The 27,152-nt window shown below is 31.8% G+C and overlaps 2 protein-coding genes across 3 annotated transcripts; one reads left to right on the top strand and one right to left on the bottom strand.

Moving 5' to 3' along the window:
• Window positions 1-14,037: 14,037 nt before the first annotated feature.
• On the top strand, window positions 14,038-18,460 carry LOC113846729 (transcription factor GTE7-like). Of its 2 annotated transcripts, XR_003501719.1 has the most exons (4): window positions 14,038-15,608; window positions 15,695-15,914; window positions 16,007-16,186; window positions 16,280-18,460. XR_003501719.1 is itself a non-coding variant. In XM_027475314.1 (3 exons), the coding sequence occupies exons 1-3, from the start codon at window positions 14,280-14,282 to the stop codon at window positions 16,063-16,065; spliced, it is 1,608 nt and encodes a 535-aa protein (XP_027331115.1). In that variant the 5' UTR covers window positions 14,041-14,279; the 3' UTR covers window positions 16,066-18,454. The 2 variants fall into 2 exon arrangements, 1 of the variants encoding a protein (XP_027331115.1); XM_027475314.1 differs by having other exon boundaries at window positions 14,041-15,608; window positions 16,007-18,454.
• LOC113846715 (rDNA transcriptional regulator pol5) lies at window positions 17,068-25,139 on the bottom strand. Its single transcript, XM_027475280.1, has 8 exons — window positions 24,487-25,139; window positions 24,134-24,259; window positions 23,841-24,038; window positions 22,916-23,143; window positions 21,699-22,823; window positions 20,524-20,811; window positions 18,674-19,100; window positions 17,068-18,291 (listed from the first exon to the last, which is right to left on the bottom strand). The coding sequence occupies exons 1-8, from the start codon at window positions 25,000-25,002 to the stop codon at window positions 17,444-17,446; spliced, it is 3,756 nt and encodes a 1,251-aa protein (XP_027331081.1). The 5' UTR covers window positions 25,003-25,139; the 3' UTR covers window positions 17,068-17,443.
• Between the last annotated feature and the right edge of the window lie 2,013 nt (window positions 25,140-27,152).

The raw sequence follows: 27,152 nt of genomic DNA, 5'->3' as shown, positions 1-27,152 counted from the left end.
CCTAACTTATTCTTTATACTACTCAAGTTGCATTTGCTGTCAAAAACTCATTACAACATGTCCATACTGCCAAGGTTAAGACTGGGAAGAAGGATGGACCATTGTGCTCACATTGTGGTATATTAGGCCATACAGCGAATAAATGTTATAGACTTCATGGTTTTCCACTAGATTATAGAAAAGGTAAAAGGAAACTTGTTATGTATCATGTCTCTAATACTCCTTCGGAGGATGTTGTCGCTCCTATTGTTCCTTTAGATTATGCCAAAGCTCCTATAACTTGGGCTTAGTATCAACATCTTGTTTCTCTACTAAGTACTTAACAGATCAAGCCAATGACAAAGACACCTACTTCTAATATGGTTTAAGAAGGTATCATTTTTTCTGCTAATCACATTAGATCTAATTGAGCCATACAATTGGATTATTGATAGTGGAGCAACATCTCATATTTCATCAACTCTTTTAGTTTTTCATTCTCATATACCTGTCCATAATATTTTTTTTATTTTACCAAACATACTAGAATTCCTGTACTGTCTACTAGTTCAGTTCATATTAATACTAATATCATTTTACATAATGTGCTTTATGTCTCTAGCTTTAGAGTCAATTTACTCTCAATACCTACTTTATTAAGCAAATCTTTCAATGTTGCTATTTTTACTTATAAGCCTTGTTTTTTTTTTTTATAACAACCTCTCTTCAAATGTAATTGGCAAGGGTGATTTGCTTAAACTTTATGTCTTACAATAAATTTTTTCTACACAATATAATTCTACCACTAAAAATACTTTTGTGAGTAATATTTTTGTTGATATTTGGCATGCTAGATTAGGTTATATAAATAAAGTGTTGAATAAACTTGTTTACACTTTGTCTTTATTGCAAAATATTTCTTATGTTTGTGATATTTGTCCTTTAACTAAACTTAGACGCCTTTCATTTTCTTCTGATAACAACATGTGTACTGCTCCTTTCAATTTAATTCATTGCGGTATTTGGGGACCATATCATATTCCCACTTATAATGACAATAATTTTTTCTTAATCATAATAAATAATTACAACAGATTCACTTGGACATATTTATTGTAATATAAATCCAAAGCTATTGCACTAATTGTTAGATTTTTTTACACTAATTTAAACTCAATTTGGTAAGATAATTAAACAATTACAATTTGACAATGTTAAGGAATTGGCTCTAACCTCATTTTTGCAAGAGAAATGTGTTATCCATCAATTTTTTTGAGTTCAGTATCCTTAACAAGATGCAATAATTGAAAGAAAACATCAACACCTTCTCAACATAGCTCATGATCTATATTTTCAGTCCAAAGTTCTCATTTCCTTTTGGAGGAATGCATTGCAACTGTCACCTTCTTGGTCAACAGGGTTCCTAGTCCCTTATTGAAGTTTCTACTCCATATACATTACTTCTTGGGAAACTCCCACCTTATACTGCATTACGAACCTTTGGCTGCTTGTGTTTTTCTTCTACACTATCTACACAGAGAACTAAATTCAGCTCCAGAGCTGTGACTGTTGTATTCACTGGTTATTAATTGGTTATAAGGGCTATAAACTTTACAATTTAGAAACAAGACAATTTTTTTATTAGTAAGGATGTTAAGTTTTGTGAATCTACATTTCCTTTCCATAAGGAATTACATGATCAACCCCTACTTGAGTTGTTTGCAGATACTGTTATTCCTGATCCTCTCTTTGATCTCCCTAGCCAACAAACTTCCTTACCTCGTACTGCAATTGCAATACCTAAACAACCTAACATTGATCCTTTAAACATTAGATGTTCCTCAAGAATTTCTAGACCTCTATCATATCTCATTGATTATCAATCCTCAATAACCTTTGACTTGTATCATGTTACAAATTTTGTTTCTTATGCCAAGCTTTGACCTGCATATAGAGAATTTATTTCTCAAGTCTCCTGTGAATATGAACCCACCTTTTACCATCAAGTAGCTAAGTACTCATATTGGCAGCAGGTCATGATTGCAGAACTTAAAGCAATGGAAGATAATAACACTTGATCTGTGGTTCCGTTGCCTAAAGGAAAACATAACATTGAGTGTCTTTGGATTTATAAGGTAAAATATAAGTCGAATGAGAAAGTGGATTGGTATAAGGCAAGATTAGTAGCTAAGGGATGTATACAACAAGCGAAAATCTTTTTTTTTTTTGGGACATTTTTTCTCTTGTTGCAAAACTCACCATAGTGAGAGTTTTATTAAGCATAGCAGCTGTTAAAAATTGATCATTGCTTCAATTAAACATCAACAATGCATTTCTTAACAGAGATCTCTTTGAAGAAGTTTATATGGACTTATCACTGGGATATCCAATTTTGAGGAAGAAATTGGTATGCAAACTCCACAAATTCTCATACTTTGACATATCACAATTTTGTGCAATCCAAGAGTGATTACTCTCTTTTTCACACTAGTTCAGGTAATTCCTTGGTCTTACTACTAATTTATATTAATGATATCATTATAACTAGTCCTAATTACACACTGGTTGAACAAGTTAAGGACAAACTACAGAAATTGTTCAAATTAAGAGTTATAGGCGATTTGAAGTATTTCTTGGGTTTAGAAATAACTCAATATTCATAAGACATACATTTGTCTCAACGAAAATACACTTTAACCCTTCTTAAGGATACTAATTTCATAGGGTCCAAGCCTGCTACCTTGCCAATGGATCCAAACTTGGAACTATCTGCTACAAAAGGAGATCTGATTGAAGATGACTCAATTTACCGAAGATTAATATGAAGACTTATGTATCTCACCATATCTTGTCCTGATATTTCTTATGTAGTGCATAAGCTAAGCCAATATATGTTTTCTCCACATGTCCTTCATTTGAATGCTCTAAAAGGATATGTTGATGCGGATTGAGCTAATTGCATCGATACGAGGCGATCAACCACAAGTTTCTGTGTTTTCCTTGGCATCTCCCTAATATCTTGGAATCTAACAGGCAAGCAATAATATCTAGATCCTCAATAGAAGTTGAATACAAGTCCTTGGTAGTAGTTGCAAGTGAAATAACTTGGATGGTAGTCTTACTTAAAGACTTTGAGGTTTTTATAGACTCAACATTGGTGCTCTATGATAATCAATCTGTCATACATTTCTCTACAAATCCTACATTTCATGAAAGATCTAAACATGTAGAGATAGATTATCATTTCATTCGAGAAAAGGTCAATTCAGGTTTTATACAGTTCGTTCATGTTAAAATTCGAGAAAAGGTCAAACATTGTCATTTAATATCCAAGATGAAAATTCTTGACATCTACCACTCATCTTGAGGGGGAATGTTAAACATTGTGTATTTATGAGTTAGTTATAAAACAATATATTTAATTAGTTAGTCATTAGTTTTGTTATGTTAGTTATCATTAATTATGTTGTATATATATTTGTCTCTATTGTTCTAGGCATACAAATTTATCGTGATAGGTCACATGGTGTTCTTAAATTTTCTCAGAGAGGATACATTGATAGAATCATCAAACTTTTTAACATGTATTCTTGCTCTCCATGTGTTGCACCTATTCAAAAAAAAGGACAAGCTTTCTAAAACTCAATGTCCTCAAAATGACAATGAAAGAGCTGAAATGAAGAAAGTCTCATATGTTTCCGCTGTTAGCAGTTTAATGTATGCTCAAGTTTGCACTCGTCTTGACATTGCTTTTATTGTCAATGCTTTAAGAAGATACTTGAGATACTAAAGGGCACCAAAGATCACATGTTGATCTATAAGAAGTCTGATCAACTTCAAGTCATTGGTTATTCTGATTCTGATTTTGCAGGTTATCCTGATGACTTAAAATATACATCTGACTGTATATTTATGATGGCAGGAGAAATTATTTCTTAGAAGAGTGTGAAACAAACTCTTACAACTACCTCTACCATGAAAGCAGAATATATCGCTTGCTATGAAGCTACTTGTCAAGTCATATGGTTTAAGAACTTGATTTTTAGACTCTTAAGTCATTAGGTCATTTGTGCTATATTGTCATAATTCTGTTGTTGTACACTTCTCTTGAAATAAGATAAGTTCTTCTCGTTCAAAGTAGTTTGACATAAAATATATGTTTATTAGAAAGGTTTCAAAATTTTAGACTAAGATTGTGTACATCTACACTAAGAAGATGATAGTTGATCCACTATTCAAAGACTTAAATGTTAAAGTTTTCAAAAGTCAAGTAGTCCACATGGATATAGTTGAGTCTTTTGATGTTTTGGGTTAGTGGAAGTCTAGAATTTTTCTTCTATTTTGATTATTGTGAAATATGTTTGAGACAAAATTATTTTATTATCATATCTCTTGTATAATATTTCTAGATGTTTGGGTCATTCTTTGGAATTGCATTTTAAATTAAATAAAAGATTATGCATTTCTTTATATTCATCATCCTTTATATGAAGTATAAGCACGTGACACATATATGATATCCTTATCGATATTTTTGTTTACACTTTCATGACTTATATTTTCTGTAGTTTTTTTGTCAAATAATATTTTTATGATAATTGATATGTTGATATGATATTTAATATATGTGTGATAATTGATTTATGTCATCCAAGTGGGATATTATTGGATTATTATTATTATTAATACCATTATAGATTAATATTAATTAATTATAACATAAATTTATATTTATAATATCAATTTATTATTATTATTATTATTTAATTATATTTTTTGTTGACCAATTGATGGATAACATTACTTTGGGTTATTCTTTTAATAAATTGTGATGGGTCAGGTTATTAAACAAGCTCATTGAAAGGTCTGGTCTCATCTGAAAAGTTAGTTATCTGCTATTCTATTAGTCAACAACACATACACATTCATATCTTGAAACTTCCTAGATTGAGAGTAGTATACTCTCATCCCTTTGCATCATCAGAAAAGATTTCAAAATCAAATATATGGATCAAATATTGATTTCAAGTACATAATTCTTAACCAAAAGTAAACTCTAATGTATGTTATGATTTGTATCTTGAACTACATATTATTGACAATCAATAACTGTTATATAAAATCTGGTAGTAATGTGTTATTAATTAGTGTTAAGAATCTAATAGTAATATGTTAGTAATTATTACCAATCTTAAGAATAATTATCACCAATATTGATAGTCACGAATAGATTGAACACAATTACCAGTAGTTTAGCCGTCACAAAGTTATATATTTATAATTTAATCACTAGATACTTTGGTTGTCATATATGATTTCTATTATAATTAAAATTTTATTTATTTAATATATATAATTTAATTATTATAATAATTTAATTATTAAAATAGTTAAATAGTATTTTTATTTAATTGTAATTTATTATTTAGAATGTAATTGATAAATTTATAAAATTAACTAATTAATAATTTTAAAAAAAACTCATATAATAATAAAAATAATAATTGTTTTAAAATTACATTAACATAAAATTTATTTTTTAACTGGCACAAAAAATAACGATTACATAAATTAAAAGCACAAAATAATAATTTAACTTTTATGATGATATCTCATTAGAAAGTGACTCTTGTTGTGATTCATGATTTAATATTTGATATTTTTTTAATTTTAGTTTGAGTCATTTTATTTATCTCATTTTGAATGAGGATATTTATAGCTTTTTACATGTTTTTTATTTATTTCTTATAAAAAATTTAGTAAATAAATAAGTTTGTATTGAGGTTAATATTCAAAATTTTTTAAGGGATAAACTTTACTTGATGATCTTTGAACTATATATATATATATATATATATTATTAAACAAATAACCTATAATTACTTAAGATTTAAGAATATATGTTAATAAGCTTAAAATTGACCACAATCCTATTATCATAGGTTGAATTTAACATTGTAAATTATTCTATCATAGGTTGAATTTAACATTGTAAATTATTCTAATTTAGTCTATTAATATGTTAGGAAATCCATTTAGAAACATGTAAGGAGTTAAGTAAGAAATTATCATATAAAAAAGAATTAAGTGTGAAATATGTTATAAAATTCACATAAATTACTCAATTAAAAACTTAAAAGCAACTTGAAATATATAAAGAATTTAAGTATGAAAAATATATATAAATTTGAGTGAATCGAAAGTTATTAACATTAGAAGAATTATTAACTTTTAACTTAGGATTTGATTATATTAAGAAATGGAGCATTTACGACCTGGTCTAATTGATGGAAGCTTGTTATGTTTATAGGATAATTATATCTCAAAAAAGATATGAAACAAGATTGAACAAAAAATTGTATTGAGACATAAGTATGTGCATAAGGGTGTTTAGAAGATAATATTCAAATATTAATCAATTTAGTATGGTTTTGATCTTTCATCATTGATTCATGACTTTTCAATTAATCATCATCTTATTACTAACTTAATTGAACGCTAGAGACCAATGACTCATACTTTTCATTTTTTAGAAGGCAAAACAACAGTTATATTAGAAGATGTTGCCTTGCAACTTAGGCTACTTATTGATAAAGAAGTTGTCACTAGTGTGACTTAGTTTGAATGGCAACACATTTGTTAGAAATCTTTAAGAGTTGTTCCACCTAAAATGTATAAAGAGACAATCAATTAATATTTTCTTTTTACAAAACACTTTCCAAATGCTACCACCAAATCTAATGAATGAAGTTCACATCCAACGTGCAATGGTCAAGTGACATCTAATTGATGTGTTATGCCTCAATTTGAGACGCAACAAGACATATCTAAAGACTCGCCAAATTTTGATTAGCTTCACAATGTTTACATAAGAGAAAAATTATATGTTTATTTGTGTCATTGACATCAATAATGGATTAAACAATGGAATGATTGTCACAATTAAGTGTAAAAAAAGGAAAAGAAACACCCAAAAATTAACTAAGTTGTGTATATGTAGCAGTTCATTTGTCTTACTTGATGTTTTATATCTAAAGAAGGCGAGTATTTGATTAGTGTGATATAATTTTTTTATATCATTTTTATTTTTTCTGTATTTGATTAGTGTGATATAATTTTTTTTCATATCATTTTTATTTTTTCTTTCTTTTAATTTAATTATAGTGGGTCTCTAATTATTCTTCAACATCTTATCAAAGCCATACATCATGTTAACTAGGCATGCATGGACATATTAAAAGTTTTAAACAACATTCAACCTTCCAACTATTCTTTTTACTAAGAAGAGGTTAGTACTAGTCATCATTTTACAAGTATTAGTCCTATAAATCCAATGACATGTGAACATCATGATTAACCAACAAGCTTAAATATAGAAACCAATGTTTTTTCAATGTTGTCATTTGTCTTTTCATTTTTTAAAACTTAGCTACAAACATTTCTTTGTAGGCACCTCAAATTTTTTTTCCCTAAAATATATATCCTTCTATCTCAAATGTTTTGGATTGTCATCATTAATATTTAGTACAGACTTCAATATTTTATTATAAATTGTCATGCATAAGGTAACAACTTCATTTAATTATTCATTAATGATTTTACAAATTATTGATGGAGATAATAATGATATCAACAAAAACAAAAGTAGTAACGATAGTATGGATCAAGAACATAAACTAATAGCCCTTTTTAAAATATGACAAAGGTCAAGAGGTACACAACAAATGTTAAAAAAAAAAAGAGAGAATTCAACTGCTAAAAATTAGAAAAAGCCTTCATTATCGTATCATTATCATACTTAATGTAATAATATAAATTATTATTTATAAATGAATTAATTTTTTTATATACACTCATTTTGTTCTATAATAACTAATTTTACTTAATTAACTCTGTTATTGTTTTATAAGTAGAGTAATAACACCTATTTTTTAAGTTAATCAATGTATAAACTTCATCATTATTATAACAAGTAAAAATATATAAAAGATAAATTTAAAATAAGTTATTTTATCAGAATATTTGATTATTTTATAGTTATAAAAATTAAAACTTAATCAATATTTAGTTATTCTATTTAAATAAAAAAATAATTTTCACATGTTCTAAAAAAATTATTATTGAATAAAAATAAAAAAATTTAAATATAATTAAATTATTACAATGATTAAATTCTAGATTTTAAAATAAAAAAACAATTATAATAGAAGTCATGTATAAGATATAACAACTTTGTATCAAGTTTATTATTTCTCCGAGGAAACCCTCACAAAAAAATCAACCATGCATACATAATATGCAACTCCAGCAAAAAGTCACCTTGTGAAGATAATCTCGTAACGACAAAGTCCACTTGCTTGTGTCTTCGTCAACATCTCAATAGCTTCTACACAATCATGAAGATCAACGGTCACAACCAGAATGCAAAGTTTAGAGGCTTTTAGCAACAATGAAAATAATTCTAATAATGAAGGGATATAAGAAAATTAGACTCAATCCGGATAAATTTTTCTGTTGGTACTTGCAAGAAAAAAATTAGATAAATTAAATTAAACTTTTTTTATAAACTAAAATTGAATTATATATCTTTTTTTTAAAAAAATTATTTAACTTCTTTAAAGCTAAAATATATGTTATTTTTAATTTATAAAAATAGTTTATTCATTTTCTTATTTTTATTGTTTTCTATATTTTTCATTAAAAAAAATTATCCAAACTTGTCCTAATTTTCATTGCCTAGATCACATAGCTACTAATAATTTTAGAATTTTGAAGAGGTGGAGCAAATATTATGGTGAATTATTGATGGAACTAAAGCTTCAAACTCGGCCATTGGTGTTAGAGACTTCATTGCTGCTTGTGGGGCTTTGTCGTAGAGGACAGAAGACCCAAAAGCAGGCTTCAAGACCATGGGCCGAAGATCGTAAAGGCGTCAAAATCGTAATATCAATTTTATTTTTTTTTAACTTTAGTTAAAAGTTGGAATATTTTATTAGAACATTCTCACCTAGAATCACTTTCACCGTTACACGGGAGTTCCTTCACTAAAATTGAGATTTGCGTAGGTAAAACCTCAAGGGTAGGTCGTGTTGTTTTTACAAAATATTAATAAAAAGGTTTAATATCTTAAATATTTTTAAAGTATTTAATGGTTTATTCTTGAATTTAAATAATTTAATAAAACTATTTATTTTTAATTTATTGTCACGTAAATTTTGTTTAATTTGTGTGCGCTTATCTGTACACCGAACTTTATCTTTTATTAGTGTCATTTTATTTTATTTTTTATTTGAAAAACTATCCTTATTTTTTATAGTTTGTTATGTACAAGGAGAATTAATATATATAAGAATTATACATAAAAGTAAAGAGTACACATAATCGTTCAAGTGTAAAAACAATGCATATTTTATAATAGATAAATATATTAAGTATAATGGGTACTGACCTTAAAGAGATGAGTAAATAATTACCTCTACAATAACAGACAATTCCTCAAGGTTGCTACCATCAAATAATACACTACTAATTGTAGTTATGTTTAAAGTTGTAACATTATAGACCTAAAAAATGTAATAATATTAGAAAATTAGTTCGTAAGACTGTTTTTAAATGTATAAAAGTAGGACATTTTTTGTTTAAAAAAATTATATTTTTATGAAATAAAAACTTACTTTTTTCATTGAAAATTCTATCATTTTTAGAGAGTTAAAATTGTCATTAATAGCTTATTAATTAACATGTTCTGGAGAAGCATATGAATATTTATGCTATTTAAATGTAATTGATTTTGTTTTCCCTTATTCGAGTAAACAGAAGGATCGATGCAGTACACATCCACGATAACTGAGTGCTGAGAAATTGTCATTAAGTTAAACAATGATTCTACTTTAATCATTATTTAACTGTTACCATATAAAGAAGTGTGTGTAATTAATAAAATGACAGCAAGTTAAGTGTTAAGTTGGGAGAATTAAGAATCAAATAGCAGTGTGATGCATGTGGCAGTGCCACCAATGCGAATATTCTGAGGTTGCTTTTCTGTTACCATATATATGACTCCGAAGCACTTGACGGTTGGGACTTTTGGGAGCCTCCTTTTAATGAATGCATCACAAGGCATTGAATGCAAGAAAAAATTGGATAGCTGTTAATTTTCTTTTCTTCTTATTATTTTATATGCGAGATCAACCTAAGAAAAGGGGATCAGCTTTAAGGCCAATATATAATGATAAACAAAAAGAGATGCAATAACATTATATGAATTCAAACTATGATTTCATTATTTCACTTCTTGTAATGAAACAAAATAAATTCGTTTAATTATTTAAAAAGTAGATGAAATTAAAATTATTTTTATCTCATTTCACATCATAAATTAGGAGGAAAAAAGTATAAAAATAAAAGCATGATGTTTATAAAATTCTTCCGCTCTTAAAATTTCCAACCATGTACTTTAAATTCTTTTACTAAACAACGGTTCCATTTTTACTAAAATGTATGTGTTATACTATTTTTTTGGTTTCATTGATTTTACAATAAAGATACCATCATGTGAGCATATAGCATTTAATCACTAAAACAGCTCTTTATAGTTTTTTTTATTGGATTATCTCTAAGTTATTTACTATATTATTAACTATATAGCCGTATTTAAGGGTTGATATTTTTATATTGGGGATCCCTGTGAAGTTACTTCATTCGAGATTAGATTTTTCTTTTTTCTCATGGAAATGGGGATAGAACAATAAAATCTTTTTATGACAAATTTGAAGATGAAACAGGGATCATGCTCCCTTTTCTTAGGGGTTTTTGTCCCCTAATGTTAAATATATATTTATATAATTTAATGAATTTTTACATAGTATATTATATTTGAAATAAAACTTTATAATTACACTTTCATTGATTTATTTTCATTGACTTGTTTCTTTTATAATTAATATTTTTATTTACTATTTTTATGTAGGATTTAAGTTATAATGTAACTAAATTGTACATAAGTATTGAGTTCCTGGAAAGGGAGGTAACAAATATAGAAAAGGGACATAAATACTTCGAAATGGGGACTAAGGATGAAAATAGGAAAGAAGTTAAGACACGAGGATGAAAAATGAACCAGAAAAATGAAAACTCTTCATTTTTGAGATAGTTTTACCACAATCTAAATTAAATTCATGTTAAACTATTTTAATAAGATATTGTTCTTCGAATTTTCACATGTTTTTATTGTGACGAGGTATGTTCTATAAGACTGTAAATACTCTTTAAATGAATTTTTTTTTCTAAATTATATTAGGATTTAGGGTTTTATACATCGGGAAAGAAAAAACTATCTCAAAAATGCTTCATTTGGAAGAATTAGTGATTTCAAATACAAGCTTAAGGTGGCGGCGAAAGATTACGAAATCCTATAAGTGGTCCCTTATGGCATTGATACATGCTAAAAAATGTTTAATTATACTTTTTAGTTTTTATATTTTAATATATGTAATATTTTCATTTTTTATTTTAATTATTTAACTTAACTTCTTTATATTCAAATCTTATTCAATAATTTAAAATATAATAGAAACGTAATATGAGAAGTTACTAACTTTGGAGATATAGGATGCAAGCTTGTACTTAATGCATGCAGGGTCCAACAAATGAATATGCCGTCAAACTTAAAAAACCAAAATTTTGGATTTTGGATAAGTTTATAAACATTTTAATTGGTTTTGGCTCATTAGTGAGTGCAAGAACTTAAAATTAAAAGGTTATCTTATACTATTTATAACATTAATTGACATTTACAAAAATTAATGGCTCTTTTATTATTGATTAGTAACCACATTTTTATAACGAAAAACAACTGCCCAATATTACTATTTATTTAAGTGTACATTTCACAATATTACTATTTATTTAATAATTTTTATAAAATTATTTATCTTATAAATTTAACCGTAAAATATTATAGTATATGCTGAAAAGTATTTATTCTATAAATTAATAAAAATAAACTTATTAAAATAGTTTTTTTATTTTTTTTAACATCCAAAGGTTAATGGAGCAATTTTGATTGAATAAATATTGTAATTTAAACTTGTGTAATAGTAGTTTATGAGGAACTGCGACACAAGCAAGTTCCTTCTCAAGTAATGGTGTGAGAGTGACATTCACATTATACGTCTCGTGTCGCCTTGGTCCAAGTTTATCTTAATATCGATAAATGACAATAAAACAAAACAAAAACTCTTTTGGCTCTTTCTGTAGCGAAGGACCCTAGGGCTATATTTGAAAGAGCAGTAATTTTTTTTAATTTTAAAATACTTATTTACATTCTATTTGTATATAAAATATTTACTTATACTATAATTAATGTTTTAAGTTAAATTTTACCATCATTTAATTATTAAGTTAAATTATACATGATTTTGTTTCAGGACCATAAAAACCTTTAAAAGGTTTATAAGACAAATTCTCCCTACAAATACTAATTGAAGTTATTATATTTTTTTCCACAAAATTTCAATACATCTCAACGTGATTTTTAATTAACAAAATTATACTCTCAGTTACTTGTAAGAGAGTAATATTTTTTTAAGAGTGATCGTAATTTGTAAGAGAGAGGCAAAAGAAGACTAGCCCTTGAAATGCAAAGTTTAAGATTTTTTTAACAGATTTAATTATTTTTATTATATTTTAAATTATCTTAAATTTTAGTTATTTTTTTTTAGATAATGTAATTAATTAAATTTTTAAAATTAAACTAATTGATTCCTTTCATTAATTTTGTCTAATTAAAATTTTAACATCATTATTATTTGTCCAGAGTGTTTATGATAGTTCTATTATATAAATAATTTTAAATGTTTAGAAATAATAATTTTAGCAAAAATGTAACAAAATTTTATAAAACACGAGATTAACATTTCAAAGAAAAAGTAAAATTATTTTTTTATATTGGTTATAATTTAATTTTTTGAACAATCAAAATAAAATTTGAATATAAAATCAAATTTTGTGCAGATTAACAAAATTATAAAGGGGTCGGTCAAAATTATTATTATTTTAAATAAAAAACTTAATTTACTCTAAATAAATTAAAAATACCAAGATTAGTTATATTATAAATTAAAGGACTTAAAAATTAAGTCTTTGTAAAATATAGAATTAAGGATCAAATGATAAAATAATACTTTAGTTTATTGTACAAATTTTGCTTTCATTGCTCATTCAATTTATTCATAAATCAAATAATATATATATATATATATACATATATAATTTATTTTGTGTCTATTAATTCAAATTATTATAAATCAATTTATATATCTTTAACTATTGAAAGTCTAACAAGAAAAAAAAAGAAGTCGCACCTGACCGTCTCCAACAGACTTCCTTTTCCAATCTCTTTTGGCGAAGTTGCTAGACCATCCCTTTAATTACTTAACGAAGTTAATTGATAATTAAACTACTTGCTCACAACCTTTTAATTGATTACTAAGTTAATTAATCTTAATTTGGCGCATAATAATAATAATAATCATATTTCCTTTTTTTATTTTTCTGAAGACACAAACGTGGGTGATATTTTAATTGGGTGAAAAATTGGGGAATGGAAGAACCGGTCCTCTTCCAAACTGCACTGTTCATTTACCATAATACCCTTCACATGGACAAGCGTTTTCCTCGCAACCACGCGCTTGCGCGTACCTTCTCACCCACACGCCGGAACCGCCAGTTTGGCCTCCGTCCACGTCATCAACGTGGGCCCGGACCCCCTGTCAAACCCTAAATGCACGACACATTCACCCCAAATTCACTTCAAACTCAAATCCAAATCAAAACTCGACCTCCTTCATCGTCCGGCTCCTAGAAAGACACGTGGTAGTATCATGAAATCACCATCGTTAGTGCCAGATCTTACGGTCAGTTTTCGGGACAGCCGAGAAATCAACGACATCCGTTGGATCACAGATCAATAATAAATCAACGGCAGATAAAGCTTCCCGAAGCACCCACGGGCAGATCTCATCGCCTTTAAGAAGCGGCTCTAGCCCCCTCTCATTCCTCGCTCAGATTAGGGTAACCCAACTTCCAAACCCTAAACGCTACGTTTATTATTTTTCAGGTTCTCTCTTTTAATCGGTGTCTCCGCCGGCGGCGCGTGAGCCTTGTCAACGGCGCGTGAGGGCGTTGTTCGCGCGTGATTCGTAGTACCCCGCTAACTCTTGCTTTGTTCGACCCGCATTGGGAAATTCATGCCGGAGACACGCCGGAATCTTACCGGACGGCCGTGATTTCTCACATCGATGGCGTCCGGCGTCTTAGCTAACCGGAACGAACCTAATTGGCCACAGCATAGAGGCGGTGGAGCAGGATTCATGGGAAAAGTACCTTTCTCTAACCCTAACCCTAACCCTAACCCTAAATTAGCGAACAGCAAGAGGACCCAATCGGCGTCCGATGATGCTTCTTCTATCAACAGGCGATCGAACGACGTCGTCGTCAATTACTTCCAATACGTGACCTTCAACGTCGCGTCGTACACGAAAAAGGAGCTGAACGACCTCAAGAACCGCCTCGTGTCGGAGCTCGAACAGATTCGGAAGCTCCAGAATCGAATCGATTCCGGCGAGTTTCAACCGGGCCAGAGCTTCAACGGCCAGCCAAAGAAACCGTCGAGCAAGAAGATTGCCGGCAACAAGCGTCCTTTCCCGGTGAATTCGGCAAAGGATTTGAAACGGTCGCATTCTGAGATTGGGAATTTGATGAAGGGTTGCGTGCAGGTTTTGCAGAAGCTGATGAAACACAAACATGGGTGGATCTTCAATGTTCCTGTCGACGTTGTTGGAATGGGTCTTCACGATTATTACGATATAATTAAGCAACCCATGGATCTGGGTACGGTGAAGTCGAATCTCTCGAAGAACATGTACGCGACGCCCTCGGATTTTGCTTCCGATGTGCGATTAACGTTCAACAATGCACTCACCTATAACCCTAAGGGTCACGATGTGTACACCATGGCGGAGCAGCTTCTGGCGAGGTTTGAGGAACTTTATCGCCCGTTGCATGACAAATTCGAAGATTGGGTTAGACAGGATCGTGATTTTGACGAGGAATTGCAGGCTAGTTCATGGAACCATGTCGAGCCAGAGAGGGAGAGGGAAAGGGAGAGGGTGAAGAAGAAGGAGAACCCGATCCCTCCTGCGAAAGTGCAACAAGAGCCTCTGCAGCCTCCTGCGAGTTCTTCTAACCCTCCATTGCTGCAGTCGCCGGTGAGAACGCCGTCCCCGATGCGAGCCCCTCCAGTGAAGCCTGTGAAGCAACCCAAGCCAAAAGCCAAGGACCCTAACAAGAGGGAGATGAGTCTTGAGGAGAAACACAAGTTGGGTATTGGGTTGCAGAGTTTGCCACCGGAGAAAATGGAACAGGTGGTGCAGATCATAAGGAAGAGGAATGGGAATTTGAAGCAGGATGGGGATGAGATCGAGTTAGATATTGAGGCCGTTGACACAGAGACCCTTTGGGAACTTGATCGATTGGTGACTAATTGGAAGAAGATGGTTAGCAAGATTAAACGGCAGGCACTAATGGGCAACATTAACAACAATGTGGCGCCTAACAAAGGCAATGGGGTAAATTCTCTACCATTACCTTCACTGTTGTTTTAATGGAACATTGGTTGTTGTCAGAACTAATTGTGTAATGATTGAATTGACAGGAATTGCCAGCTAGCGAGAAGGTTGATGCAGCGCCGGTTGAGGTAAAAAAGCCAAAGAAAGTAGAAGCAGGGGATGAGGATGTTGACATTGGAGATGAGATGCCAATGAGTATGTTTCCCCCTGTGGAGATTGAGAAGGATAAAGATGTCGTTGGAGGCCATGCAAGTAGTAGTTCTAGTAGCTCTGGCAGTTCAAGCAGCGATTCCTCGTCATCAAGTGGTATGGACTTGCTCCTATTTTAGGTTTTGGTTTGTATCTGAAACTAATTTTCTGGCAAGTAAAAAAATACTAAATTTCGTTGACTGTTGCAGATTCTGATTCGGGGAGTTCCTCAGGAAGTGATTCTGAAGCAGACAATGGGCATTTGTAGCAGCCAGGCAGGGCTTTTTGTAACTAATGATCAAAACATGATCATGGGAGCAGGTTGGCGCATAAAGAAAATGTTTGCTTCATTGGCTTCCTTGAGGGTGCGGCTTGAATACATGGACGAGGTATGTCTGTCCATTTAACGTGTTTTTCTTCTGCTGCTATGAATTTTTTGGCAGATGGGTGTGATTAGCTAAATTGATTACCTTTCATTTCAGGGATTGTGGCCATTGTTCGTTCGGATTGGGGGCAGCGGTTTGGATTGTGGCGCTGAGCACCTGCTCGAGGGATTGTGGTGTGACATAGTTGTAAAAATGATTTCAGAAACCGAAGTATTCATCAAAACACTGTGTAGGCCAGAAAGTAGGCTGAAATGTGGTGAAAACGCTAGGATAGACGCGTTAAAGATTAGGAATAGAACGGAGAGAATTAGTGTTTTTTGTGTTTACCTTGTACACATTACAACAGTAAATAGATGGTCGTCCTCTTTCAAGAAGGCTCATTTTGTGGATCTGTGCATTGGAAATTTTGGGATCGCTAATTAGTTAAAAGGCCAGCCTTTTCATTTTGTATGTACCTAGTACATGCTTGAATACCGAGGGAACTATGTAAAAAACACAAACAATTTGCAAATGAAAATAGTTTCCTGATGAGCAGTCTCTAAATGCCGGAAGATAGTACTAATAAGCATAATTTATTAGTAATTTGACGTGGTTTTTATATTCTCATTGGTGTATCAGATGGCCAGAAATGTAAGAAATCAATAGTCTTACGGAGACCACTTTCTGAAAATTGTTACAAAGACATTATGGATAAACCAACCCTATATACGGAGAAGCTAATTGGTGGGGAAGACCAGTTGAAAATATCCTACAACTATCGTGTTCTGACGTACTCGCGGAATGCAACTGGTGAAGAAAAAGATTTGAAACGTCACAGGGAACAACTCTTCCGGGAGATATTTTGTCAAAAAATAGTGGTCATTTTCGAAGCAGAGAAAATTTAAGCAACATAAAAAGTTGATCTCTTACTAACTCAAAAAGTCATCATGTGTAACATAGGAAAGTTTACAAAACAAAACATCCACAAAGGCAAACAAAACTAAGAATTTCAAAGTTTTACCAAAATTCTTACAGCAAACACCTCAAACATGTTCGAGTAAGTCCTCATCCACTCCACCATTCCTCTCCCAGAGGCATACAAGTAAGCCCGTCTTAAAGGAATTTTGGGGCACCGATCTCGCGGGCAGAGTAAACTTCAAGCATCAGGGGATTGCTTTTGGGGACAGCACTGTATTTCCAACGTGTTTTGGTCTTTCAAGTGTGGCGAGTAATGTAATATCAAAAGCTCAGGTTGTAGCAGCAATTTTTAGATTCTGTAGTTTATTTTTCCAGCTTCTTCAAACGGATGAATTGTTCACCAAGTTGCGCCTCAAGAGCGGCTTGAGTATCAGGAGCCAAAGTTTTAACAAAATGCTTAGTGAGGTTAAGCTTAGACAGGATCTCCAAGGCTTTGACACAGAACTTGTGTACCTCTGCCCGCCTTGCTGGTTTGCTAGGCATATTTGTCACCAACTCTTTCATAAGACGAGAAAGTTTATCCAAATTATTTTTAAGAATCTTTTTCGATGCATTCTGTTCGTCACTATTCCCAGTTGCCAGTGACTTAAATATTTCCATTACCAAATCAAGTGCTTCTACTCGTCGATAGTCTGACTTGGCAGATCCACATCTCTCCAAAATAAAGCCAAATATAGAGTGTCCAATCCATGGTCGTCTTCGAAATATTTCTTTTAAAAATCCAGATTTGATTTGAGATTTCTTATGGTCAAAATATCCCACCAACACTTCACGGAAAATTTGAACAATCTTCTCTAGTTCAGACTGAGAGAAATTTCTTGAATCAATAATTTTCAAAATCCAGAAGGTTGAAGTTTGGGCAAGGGAAGAAACCATTTTCTGTCGGTTCCAGGCAGCTGATCGCTTTGATGGGTTAGAAGCAGACTTCTGTCTTTTATACGGCTTTGATGCTAATTTCAAATTTCTTTCCAACAGAGATTCAAGAGTGGATAACTGGATTCCATCACCCCTAGGATAATCCTTTGCTTTAAATATTTGCTTTTGTAATATTCCCCATACACGTTGTCCAAGCTGCTCACTAACTTCTGCCGTATGAGGGTTAACGAAAGCCTGAGCTAAATTTGAGTAAACCATAAGAACCTGAGGCTTACCTGTATAATAGCAAAACACCATGAGCGATTTATGTATACATGATGTAGAAAGATCGAGTTAAAAACACGATAGAAAGTTATGAAGCTAACACATTGTACAAGAAAATTGCAAGTATGGCAATAAAACAGGAGCGATCCATATGCTTCGTTCTTTTGGTTTCCAATTGGCACAAAATCACTATTGCCTTATGTACCACTACACTTTCCATTTACAGCAATTTTAAATTTCTTAAACACATTTTTATCATAATGTAAAATTATTACCTTTTTATATTTTTAACCTCTGCTATTTGCAAACACAATTGAAGAATAGCAGCATAAGAACATTAAGCAAACTTGATAACTGATTGTTGATATAAGCAAATTAGAAATGTATACTTGCCTGGATTTTCATGAAGGAAAATTTCCAACAATGAAAGGATACGAAGTTTGAAAAGCACAAGCTGGGAATGGGCAGTTTCACCTCCAGCCTGATTTTTCTTCTCTTTAAAAATCTGGGCAAGGTATGTATCAATCCTGAACATTGCATCATCGTCCATCCCACTATCAGAATCATCAGAAGCTTCAGAATGACCATGATCAGCTTCTTCCACCTCAACTACGGACTCAGAGTCATCTGTCTGCCCATCACTCTCACCTGTCTCACCTGTCTCAGCTTGATCAATTTCTTCATCTTCAATATTGATGAAGTCGTCGTCGTCATCATCATCTGCATCTGGATGTCTAGCCGGTTTTAAACTTTTCTTAATGACCCGCAACATTTGCATCAGTCCATCATCAGTGATGTCATCACAAAAATATTTAAACATCTGCATATAGAGATATGTATTACACAAATAGAAAGACAGTACATAAGGCATGAGGTCCAGCTAGAATTATGAGTTCAGTCTGAGACAATTCAGTTTTCTTAAACAACATTATCTTTCAACAAGGTACTTCAGCATTATTATATATAGCTCAATCAATTATCAATCAGTCTCAAACAAATCTATCTCATATCACATTGCATCCATTATATTGGATAGCATATCCATACCATTCATTCAATCTAGGTTTCCACATGACAAGTTAATACCGTGCAGGCATAGCAATTAGAAGTGGAAATAAAACTGCCGGTACAAGGTTTTCATTAGAATCAAAAGAGGGTCCACAAATAGGATTAACAAGGTGAACAAATAATATCAAATACCCACAAACCAAGTTTATGAAAAATTCAACAAATGATTTAAACAGACAACTCTGGTTTGGCTACTTGTGGAAGACAACACCACTCAACTCTTCATGTGAATATGCACTTTATACATGTCGATGAAAGGGGTATGATAGAAACAACCCAAGAAACAGCAAGAAAACTGTCTGGTATTAAGGAAATCAGAAAAAAACAAATGCAGTAACAACAATGGTAAAAATGGAGCACTAAGCAACTCCTATGCTCCAAGTCCTAATTCAGAAAAATCCCCTCTGCTCTTTTCTACTAGCCAACAGTTATACCCTTTTCTCATAACAGAATGTTTACTAATCATTCTCTCGCCCCACCCCTCAGCATGACACGTACATACACGTCTTCACAGTTAGTTAGGATTGGACCCACCTAGTTCACACTCCTCTCCCAACTTACCGTTTCCCAAGTTGCCCCTGAATTTCCTTCTTTTATACACTTTTATCCCATCTGGAATTCAATCCCTAACAGGGTAGAATCTAGACCGTGATGCAGGCTCACTAAAGCCTGGGTCTGAAATTTCCTTACAATTACAGCTCTCTAGTTAGGAAGGTATTTAACCAATCAGAAATACTGATATTTTTCTAAGTGGGAGAATTCATTATATCTTCATTATGAATAAGGCCCAAAAGGAAAAATAGGATTCATTTCAATGAAATATAGCTGATTATATTAAGACTGACTGTAATTAGAAGGAACTTTCTTGGGTATCTAAATGGGAGCAAAAATTTGGTTATTTATGTTCCATGGTTATTTATTTTAAATTTTGTATTGAATATTGGAAAAATCTAAGACTTATCCTATTAAAACAAAATCAATAATTACTGCCCAAAAAAGAAACGTGATATTCAGAGTTTTTCCCATATAGTAGTTGAAGGTTCATGTATCAGCTCAGCACAAAGTTAAGATGCAACATATTGGCATACAAAGGGTTAACAAAATGTGGTACTCTAATCTACTAGATGTACAATTATGAAGCTGCAAAAGATAAACATCACATTCTTCTTTACAACCTGTTCAATAGAAGATCGCATAGGTGCAGATGATTGTGGAAGCAGAGAGAGTAAGGTATCCACAAGAACGTCCATCACTTCAGGAGCATCATCAACCTCCACATCATCTTCTCCAGAGGACTCATGAATATTAGAAGCAGAAAAAGCTTTCTTACAACAAATGATGAGTTCAGATGCAGCTTCTGAGTACTCCCCTGGACGAAGAAGCACTTGCAGAAGCAGCTGGATAAGCAAGTATTTCGCTGCATTCAATCGATTAGCATCAATGCTACATTCATGGCTCCTTTCCTGTTTACCATCACCACTAAAAAGATGAAAAACAAGCATATATATTATAACATTTAGTTCACAAAATTCAAGTACAAAATTTGTTTAATGGTATAGATGCAGAAACATAAGAGATAGCATAAACACGATGTTCAGATGTAAGACTGAGTTGATATATCTTTTTCACATGAGACCACAAATAGCTTCAATATTCATAAATCCCAAAACCATGGAACATGCGTTCTGGTTCTGCAGCCAGTCTATGGCTAGAAAAGTAGTATCAAGGAAAAAACATTTTTTCATTCTTATTTTTTCCTATTAGTAATTCAAAAAATATAGGAAAGCACCATGAATGCATATGCATAACCTATCCACGTATCAAACCAAATTGTTTCCAAAAATGAGTAAGAAAGCATATTTTTTCATAGCTCTTCTAACTTCCTCACAGGCCATAGATCACAAGCATAAGATAGTAGTGCTATATCCTCCAAAAATATCCCCCTATCCAACCTCTTAATACTTTATAACAAAAATCTTAAATGAAAAGGTAAATTCAATGAGAAGTAGGGGATGTTGGAGGTGGTTTTAGAATTACTCTTTAGATAATAGAAGCAGAGAATAACAAGATAATCAGACATTCAACCTCAATGCGTATGGTGGTCAGATTTTAAGAACTTATATATACTAGTGTGCACCCAAGCCTCGATTTTGTCCATGATTAGGACAAAACGTCTGTGATTGCAGAAATGCTCTGCAACAACAACTCTGTCGCTGCCGACCAATGCTCCCAGTGTTAAATACTATTCGTTAGAATTTTGAATTACCTAGCTCTCATCATAGCTAAAAAACACAAAAGGGACCATAAAGTTCATGTGTAAGAGTCAATAACAGGTCACAAGCATAATTACCTCTCTGGATAATCTGGCCTCCATTGCTTGCAAATTTTTTACTGCTTTTTCATCCTCATCATCTAAAGACCGGAAGAGGGAAACTGAAGGAATGTTGCACAAGGTGCCAAAGAATTTCATGAAGTATGAACCAAGATCAGTTGGTTCAAGGCTATTAGCCAAAGGATGCAAGCCCTCCGCCTTCTGAGCATTTGCCAATAACAGCTGCAGCTGGTCAATACACATCTTGCAAAGAGCATTGGGTGTGGGAGATTTTGGCCACCTGAATTTCTCTTGTAACTCAAAGGAAGTGATCTCAGTGCCAAGAGATGCAGTAAACAGACCCTGAACAGCCAGAAATTTCATGATTTCTTTTTGCAGTCTAAACTTCTCTTCATGATCCAGCTTCAAGAATTTTAAAATACTGGGAAGGGTTTCTATAACCCAACTCTTCAAAAAATCAGCATTCCCATTGGTCCTAGGAGAATCTTTATCTTCAATAGAACCTATTTCTGAATTTTCATCTGTTGTTTGACTCTGATCTGAAGGTTCCTCCAAGGCATTGCCTTCATCCACAAACAGGTTCATTAAGTTCTGAATAAAAAGCATGCAACCAGGTTCAGTTTTGAACTGTGACATAAAATCTTTAACATGTTTTGTTCGTGTTACACAATCAAATTTTCCATTGCTGTGCTTCTGTATAGCTACTATAACAGCAACTCTTCGGACATCATCATCCCCCACCCAATCTGACAACCGTTTAAGAAAATGCTGTGCAACTTTATACAGCCATGTGCTTTTTGTCGATAGTATATCCATCAGGCACTGAACAACTTTGTTCGACAGAACAACTGCAACTAAAGATGCAGGCAACTTCTGGAGAAGAAGAAACAGAACATCAAAAGCTAAGTGCTTACGATCATGAGATGAGAAGAGAAGAGTTCCCTCAACAATTATTTCACAAAAAGACTGCAGATTCTTGGCAATCTCTTCATCTGAAGAGCTAGATTTTCGACTCTTTTTGTGTTTTTTTAATGAACTTGAAGCTGACACTGCATCTTCTGATTGCGAAATAGTGTTAGGTAAAAGAATATTTATCAAAACTGGCCAGACATTATGAACACGAGGCTGACAGAAAGTTGACTCCTGCCACACATTCAGAAAATACATAAGAACCATATATTTCTATTACTCCATCCAAAATAGTATTGGCCACACAGATGAATGAATGTACCTACCTTCAAGCAATTACTCAGGGAGGACAGGTGATCCTCAGAAAAAAGCTGGCTAGAGTTGAATGGATTAGGCAGTAGTTTGCCAAATATGGAACTGTCAGTAGAAATCTTTTCCCGAACTTTTAAAGCAAGGAGCAAAGCATCAGGATTTCCAACTTCTATAGCAGATTCAAACCACTCCTGGAGCCCAGGAGCTTCAAGAACATGATTCACCAGTGTCTCAGCAGGCAACTACAAAAAGTAATATCAGTAATAAATAATAAATAATAGCCTTCAAATAACAATAGTAAGGTTTGATGCACCAAACATATAGCCTGATGCAGTACAAAGTGAGTCTCAAAATTACCAGAGAACTAGTAAGTGTCATGGAAAACAGTAAGTCAAACAATATACTGTCTACCAATTAAGAAATGACCCACAAGAATGTAAAATATCTTTCAAAGAGTAGCAGATGATCCTGTGAGAAAAGTAATATATCCATATCAAAGACATTGCCAATGATGCAACTAGTAGTTTGCATGTGCCTATAAGGATCTATTTACAAGCATATATGCATACACGAATGGAGGGTAGAAATGTTCTTGAATATTCCAATAGCGCAAAAGAAGAGAATAATAGCTCAAGACCTAGCAGAATATCATACACAAAAGATAAGAATCTGACCTACAAAGTGCACTGGCAATCCAGCACAAGAGATCCACCAAAACATTCCATAACTCAAATCATTCCTTTCCCATTATCAAAACTAAAAGTACCAGGATACTAACAATTAATATAGATAATCTCCACTAAAAAAAATATTCACAATGAAAAAGGGGAAAAAATCCTTGTCAAGGAATGACTCGTTGAAACCAATGAAAATCCAAGCCAGTCAAAACAGAGTGATATGTAAGGGTAAACAATTCTCTTGTTTTAATAATAGACAAACCTTTTCAACCAGGTCTAGAATTATTGAGACAGCAGGCTCTCGTAAGTACCGCTTTTTGTTTGCAAGAGAGATAAGTAGACTGATAAATTCTCGTATGCAAGGAGTGTTTTTATCCAAACTCCATTCCTGTGCAAGTTTTCCTGATCTAGCCAGAGCACCATAAGCAAATAAGCGGCCCAACAGACAATCTTTTGCTTCCTGTAATTTTACAAGGAATATACAGATATAGTTAGTATTCACCAAGCGGAGAAACAAACCAAAAATAAAATAATTACGCCACTACCATTTCCCACCTGACCCTTCATTGATGAAGTCACTTCCAACAAATCAACCACAAGTTTAAGGAATGATTCAACCTTGATGTTATTAATAGCACCAACTAAAACCGTCAAACCTAAAGCAAAACCCTGTCGTGCACACTGCAAAAGCAATAAAACACATACCTCAGCCACAACAACTCAGTAAGCAAATTTACAGCATCAATGAGCAGAGTCTAATTAATCCAGCAAAAACCTATATATATATATATATATATGAATCAGAAAACTTTTCTAACATAACACATCAAAGATAATCAAATATCATAAATGAACTTATCAAATAGAACCAACATTACAATGTCAGAAACACAGAACAGAACGCAAACCTCTCTCGACGAAGAAACACCACGAATAAGCCTACGAACAGCGTATCTCACAGAGGGAGCACAGTTATCCAATCCATCGTCTTTCTCAGCTTCCAACTTGAATCCACCATCACCATTCTCCTTATCCTCAAGCGCGTCATAAGCATTCTGAACCTCCTTCAACTCCATCACCATTCGTTTGGCGGCGGCTTCCCTCGCCGACTCAGACGCCGCCGCCAAGTCCTTGAACACGCCAATGTGAAACGCCGGAAGAGAGCCACCACCGGTGCTCGGCGAATCGAGGGACTGAAGCACAGGTTTGGGCTCCGAAGCTGGAGGTTGGGATTGGGACTGAGACGTTGTGCGGCGTCTCTCTTTGTCCAAAGCTTTGCGTTTCTTCTTCCTCTCCATGGGCTTGATGGAAGGTTGTTGTTGGCCATCGGCGTTGGTCTTTGGTTTCTTGTTTTGGGGTTTTGGGGAATCGTTTGTGTTAACGGTTTCGTCCTCTGCAGCAGAGTTTCGTTTCTTGGTAGCCATGTGAGGTGGAGATGAATGCCGGTGCGGCGGAATACGGCGTCGTTGCGGGTTTAGGGTTAGGATGGGTTTTCAGTTCTTAAACCTCTCAGTCGCACGCACTCTTGTTTAGTCTCCTTTTGCCTTAACGCTTTCTCTCTGCCTTCTTCGACATTTTCTATTTTTCTATTTCCCGCAAAATATTAGCTTCCTGTTTTATTCTTCTCAAATATTACTATTCAATTTTTAATCATAATAATTCTAATTTATATGTTTTCTTTTTTTAATTTTAACCCCTTGTGCTTAAGTTATGTATCTTATTTTTCTTCTCATAATCGACAATAATAGAATAAAAGTGTACTATAACATTGATATGTTTAAATTGATAAAAAAAATATTAATATAAAATAAATAGAATGCAAGAAAATATTTGTATTTATATAGCTTTCTTTTTTATATATACATTTTATTCTAAAATTATTTTAATTATTTCACTAGCAAGTTTTTAAAATAATTTATAACTAATTTTAAATTTTGTAATATCAATATTTGTATTTTAATAAATAAAATAATATTCTGAACACTTGTGATTAGCCATTTTTTTCTCATAATATGATAAATTAAAAAAAATTCTCCAAATAGGATAATTAAAACACACATTCCCTTATTTAAAAAAATCAAATATTGTCTATTGCAGAGATTATATTTTCTTTCTAATATTGAGCTCATGCCCTATGTGACTCCAAAGGTTACGTTTTACTTCAATTATTATTTTTAATTGCTCAAAAGTATTCAATGAAATAAGTAATTATACTTTTAGATAAAACTTTGTTTTATAAAATATTAATATAATATTTTAAGTTTAAAATTATTTACATTTATTTATCTATTAAGTGGTCAGAACAATTATAGTGCGGTGGGAGGAGTGGGAGTGGACAACACTGCAGTAACATATTTCAAAATGATGGATTAGATGACGGAATGTGAAATGTTTGTCACTTCAAATTAGGAGATGATACTTGTGATATGTTTCAAGCAAAGCAAGTATTGTCTTTACACGGTGAGATACTAATAGTGACGTGATAAATTTCATTTCAAATAAATAAATCTTTTTAATTAATAGAACAAAATTAATTTGTCATATTTTGAAATAAAAAAAAGGTGGTGTGATTAACTTTGAAATTTTATTTTAGCATTTTGACTCTACTAAAATTTATAGTAGATATTTAAAACTAAATGTCAAAGCTCAAATTTATACAAGAGGAAAAAAATTAAAAGTTATTTACATTCAAATAATACAAATATTAGCAATATATTTGTTTTATATTAAAAATGATAAATACTCATGTGAATATTATTTATAATTTTATGAGTTTTATTTGTACTTGTGTAATTTTAATAATTTTTATTAATTACTAAAAATATTTAAAAAATATGTTAAAATAATAATTTTATCACTTATCTTAAAATAAATAAAATTGTAACACGTTAATATCTTATAAAAAAAGTGTAGTTCTTATAATGAAAGGAAAAAAAAACTAACTTGAGTTTTGTTTTTTTAATTACCTAATTATACAAGTTTTAAGTAAAATCATTTTATTGTTGATTGGCCAAATGAAAATCAAGTAATATTATTGTTTCGTTTATCAAAGTTTTACATCAATTAAGAATTTAATGTTAAAGGTAATTTATAAACACTAATTTCTCGTATTAAGTTCACAAAAATTAAAGTACATAATATTTTGGACAGACACTATGAATCTATTTGGTGGACATAATAAGATGATAGAATACAATAACGTATGATACCTTCTAATGTTTTTTTAGTAACAATATATTATAGCTTATAATATTATTCTATCATCTTAGTTTAAATTCATATCTTGAAAGGATTAGGGGTTAAGAAGTATTATGGTAGGATAACTTTTTTTTTTTCAGTTGCATTTTTATTTATACATACCCATTTTGTTATTAAATTTTTTTAATATTTTTATTAAAACAGTATATGAATATTTTTAATAAAATATATTTAAAAAAAATATATTTAAAAATATATAATTTTTTTCAAAGGAAGACTTATTTTTAAAAAATTGTAAAAAAATTCCTAATCATTTAATAAAAATATTTTTACTTTTTTATAATTTTTATCTAACAATAAATTTTAATTATAAAAA

Source organism: Abrus precatorius, unplaced genomic scaffold (assembly GCF_003935025.1).
Source record: "Abrus precatorius isolate BTA unplaced genomic scaffold, Abrus_2018 Scaffold10, whole genome shotgun sequence".
Taxonomy (NCBI): Eukaryota; Viridiplantae; Streptophyta; class Magnoliopsida; order Fabales; family Fabaceae; genus Abrus; species Abrus precatorius.
This window is presented reverse-complemented; position numbering and strand designations above follow the sequence as displayed.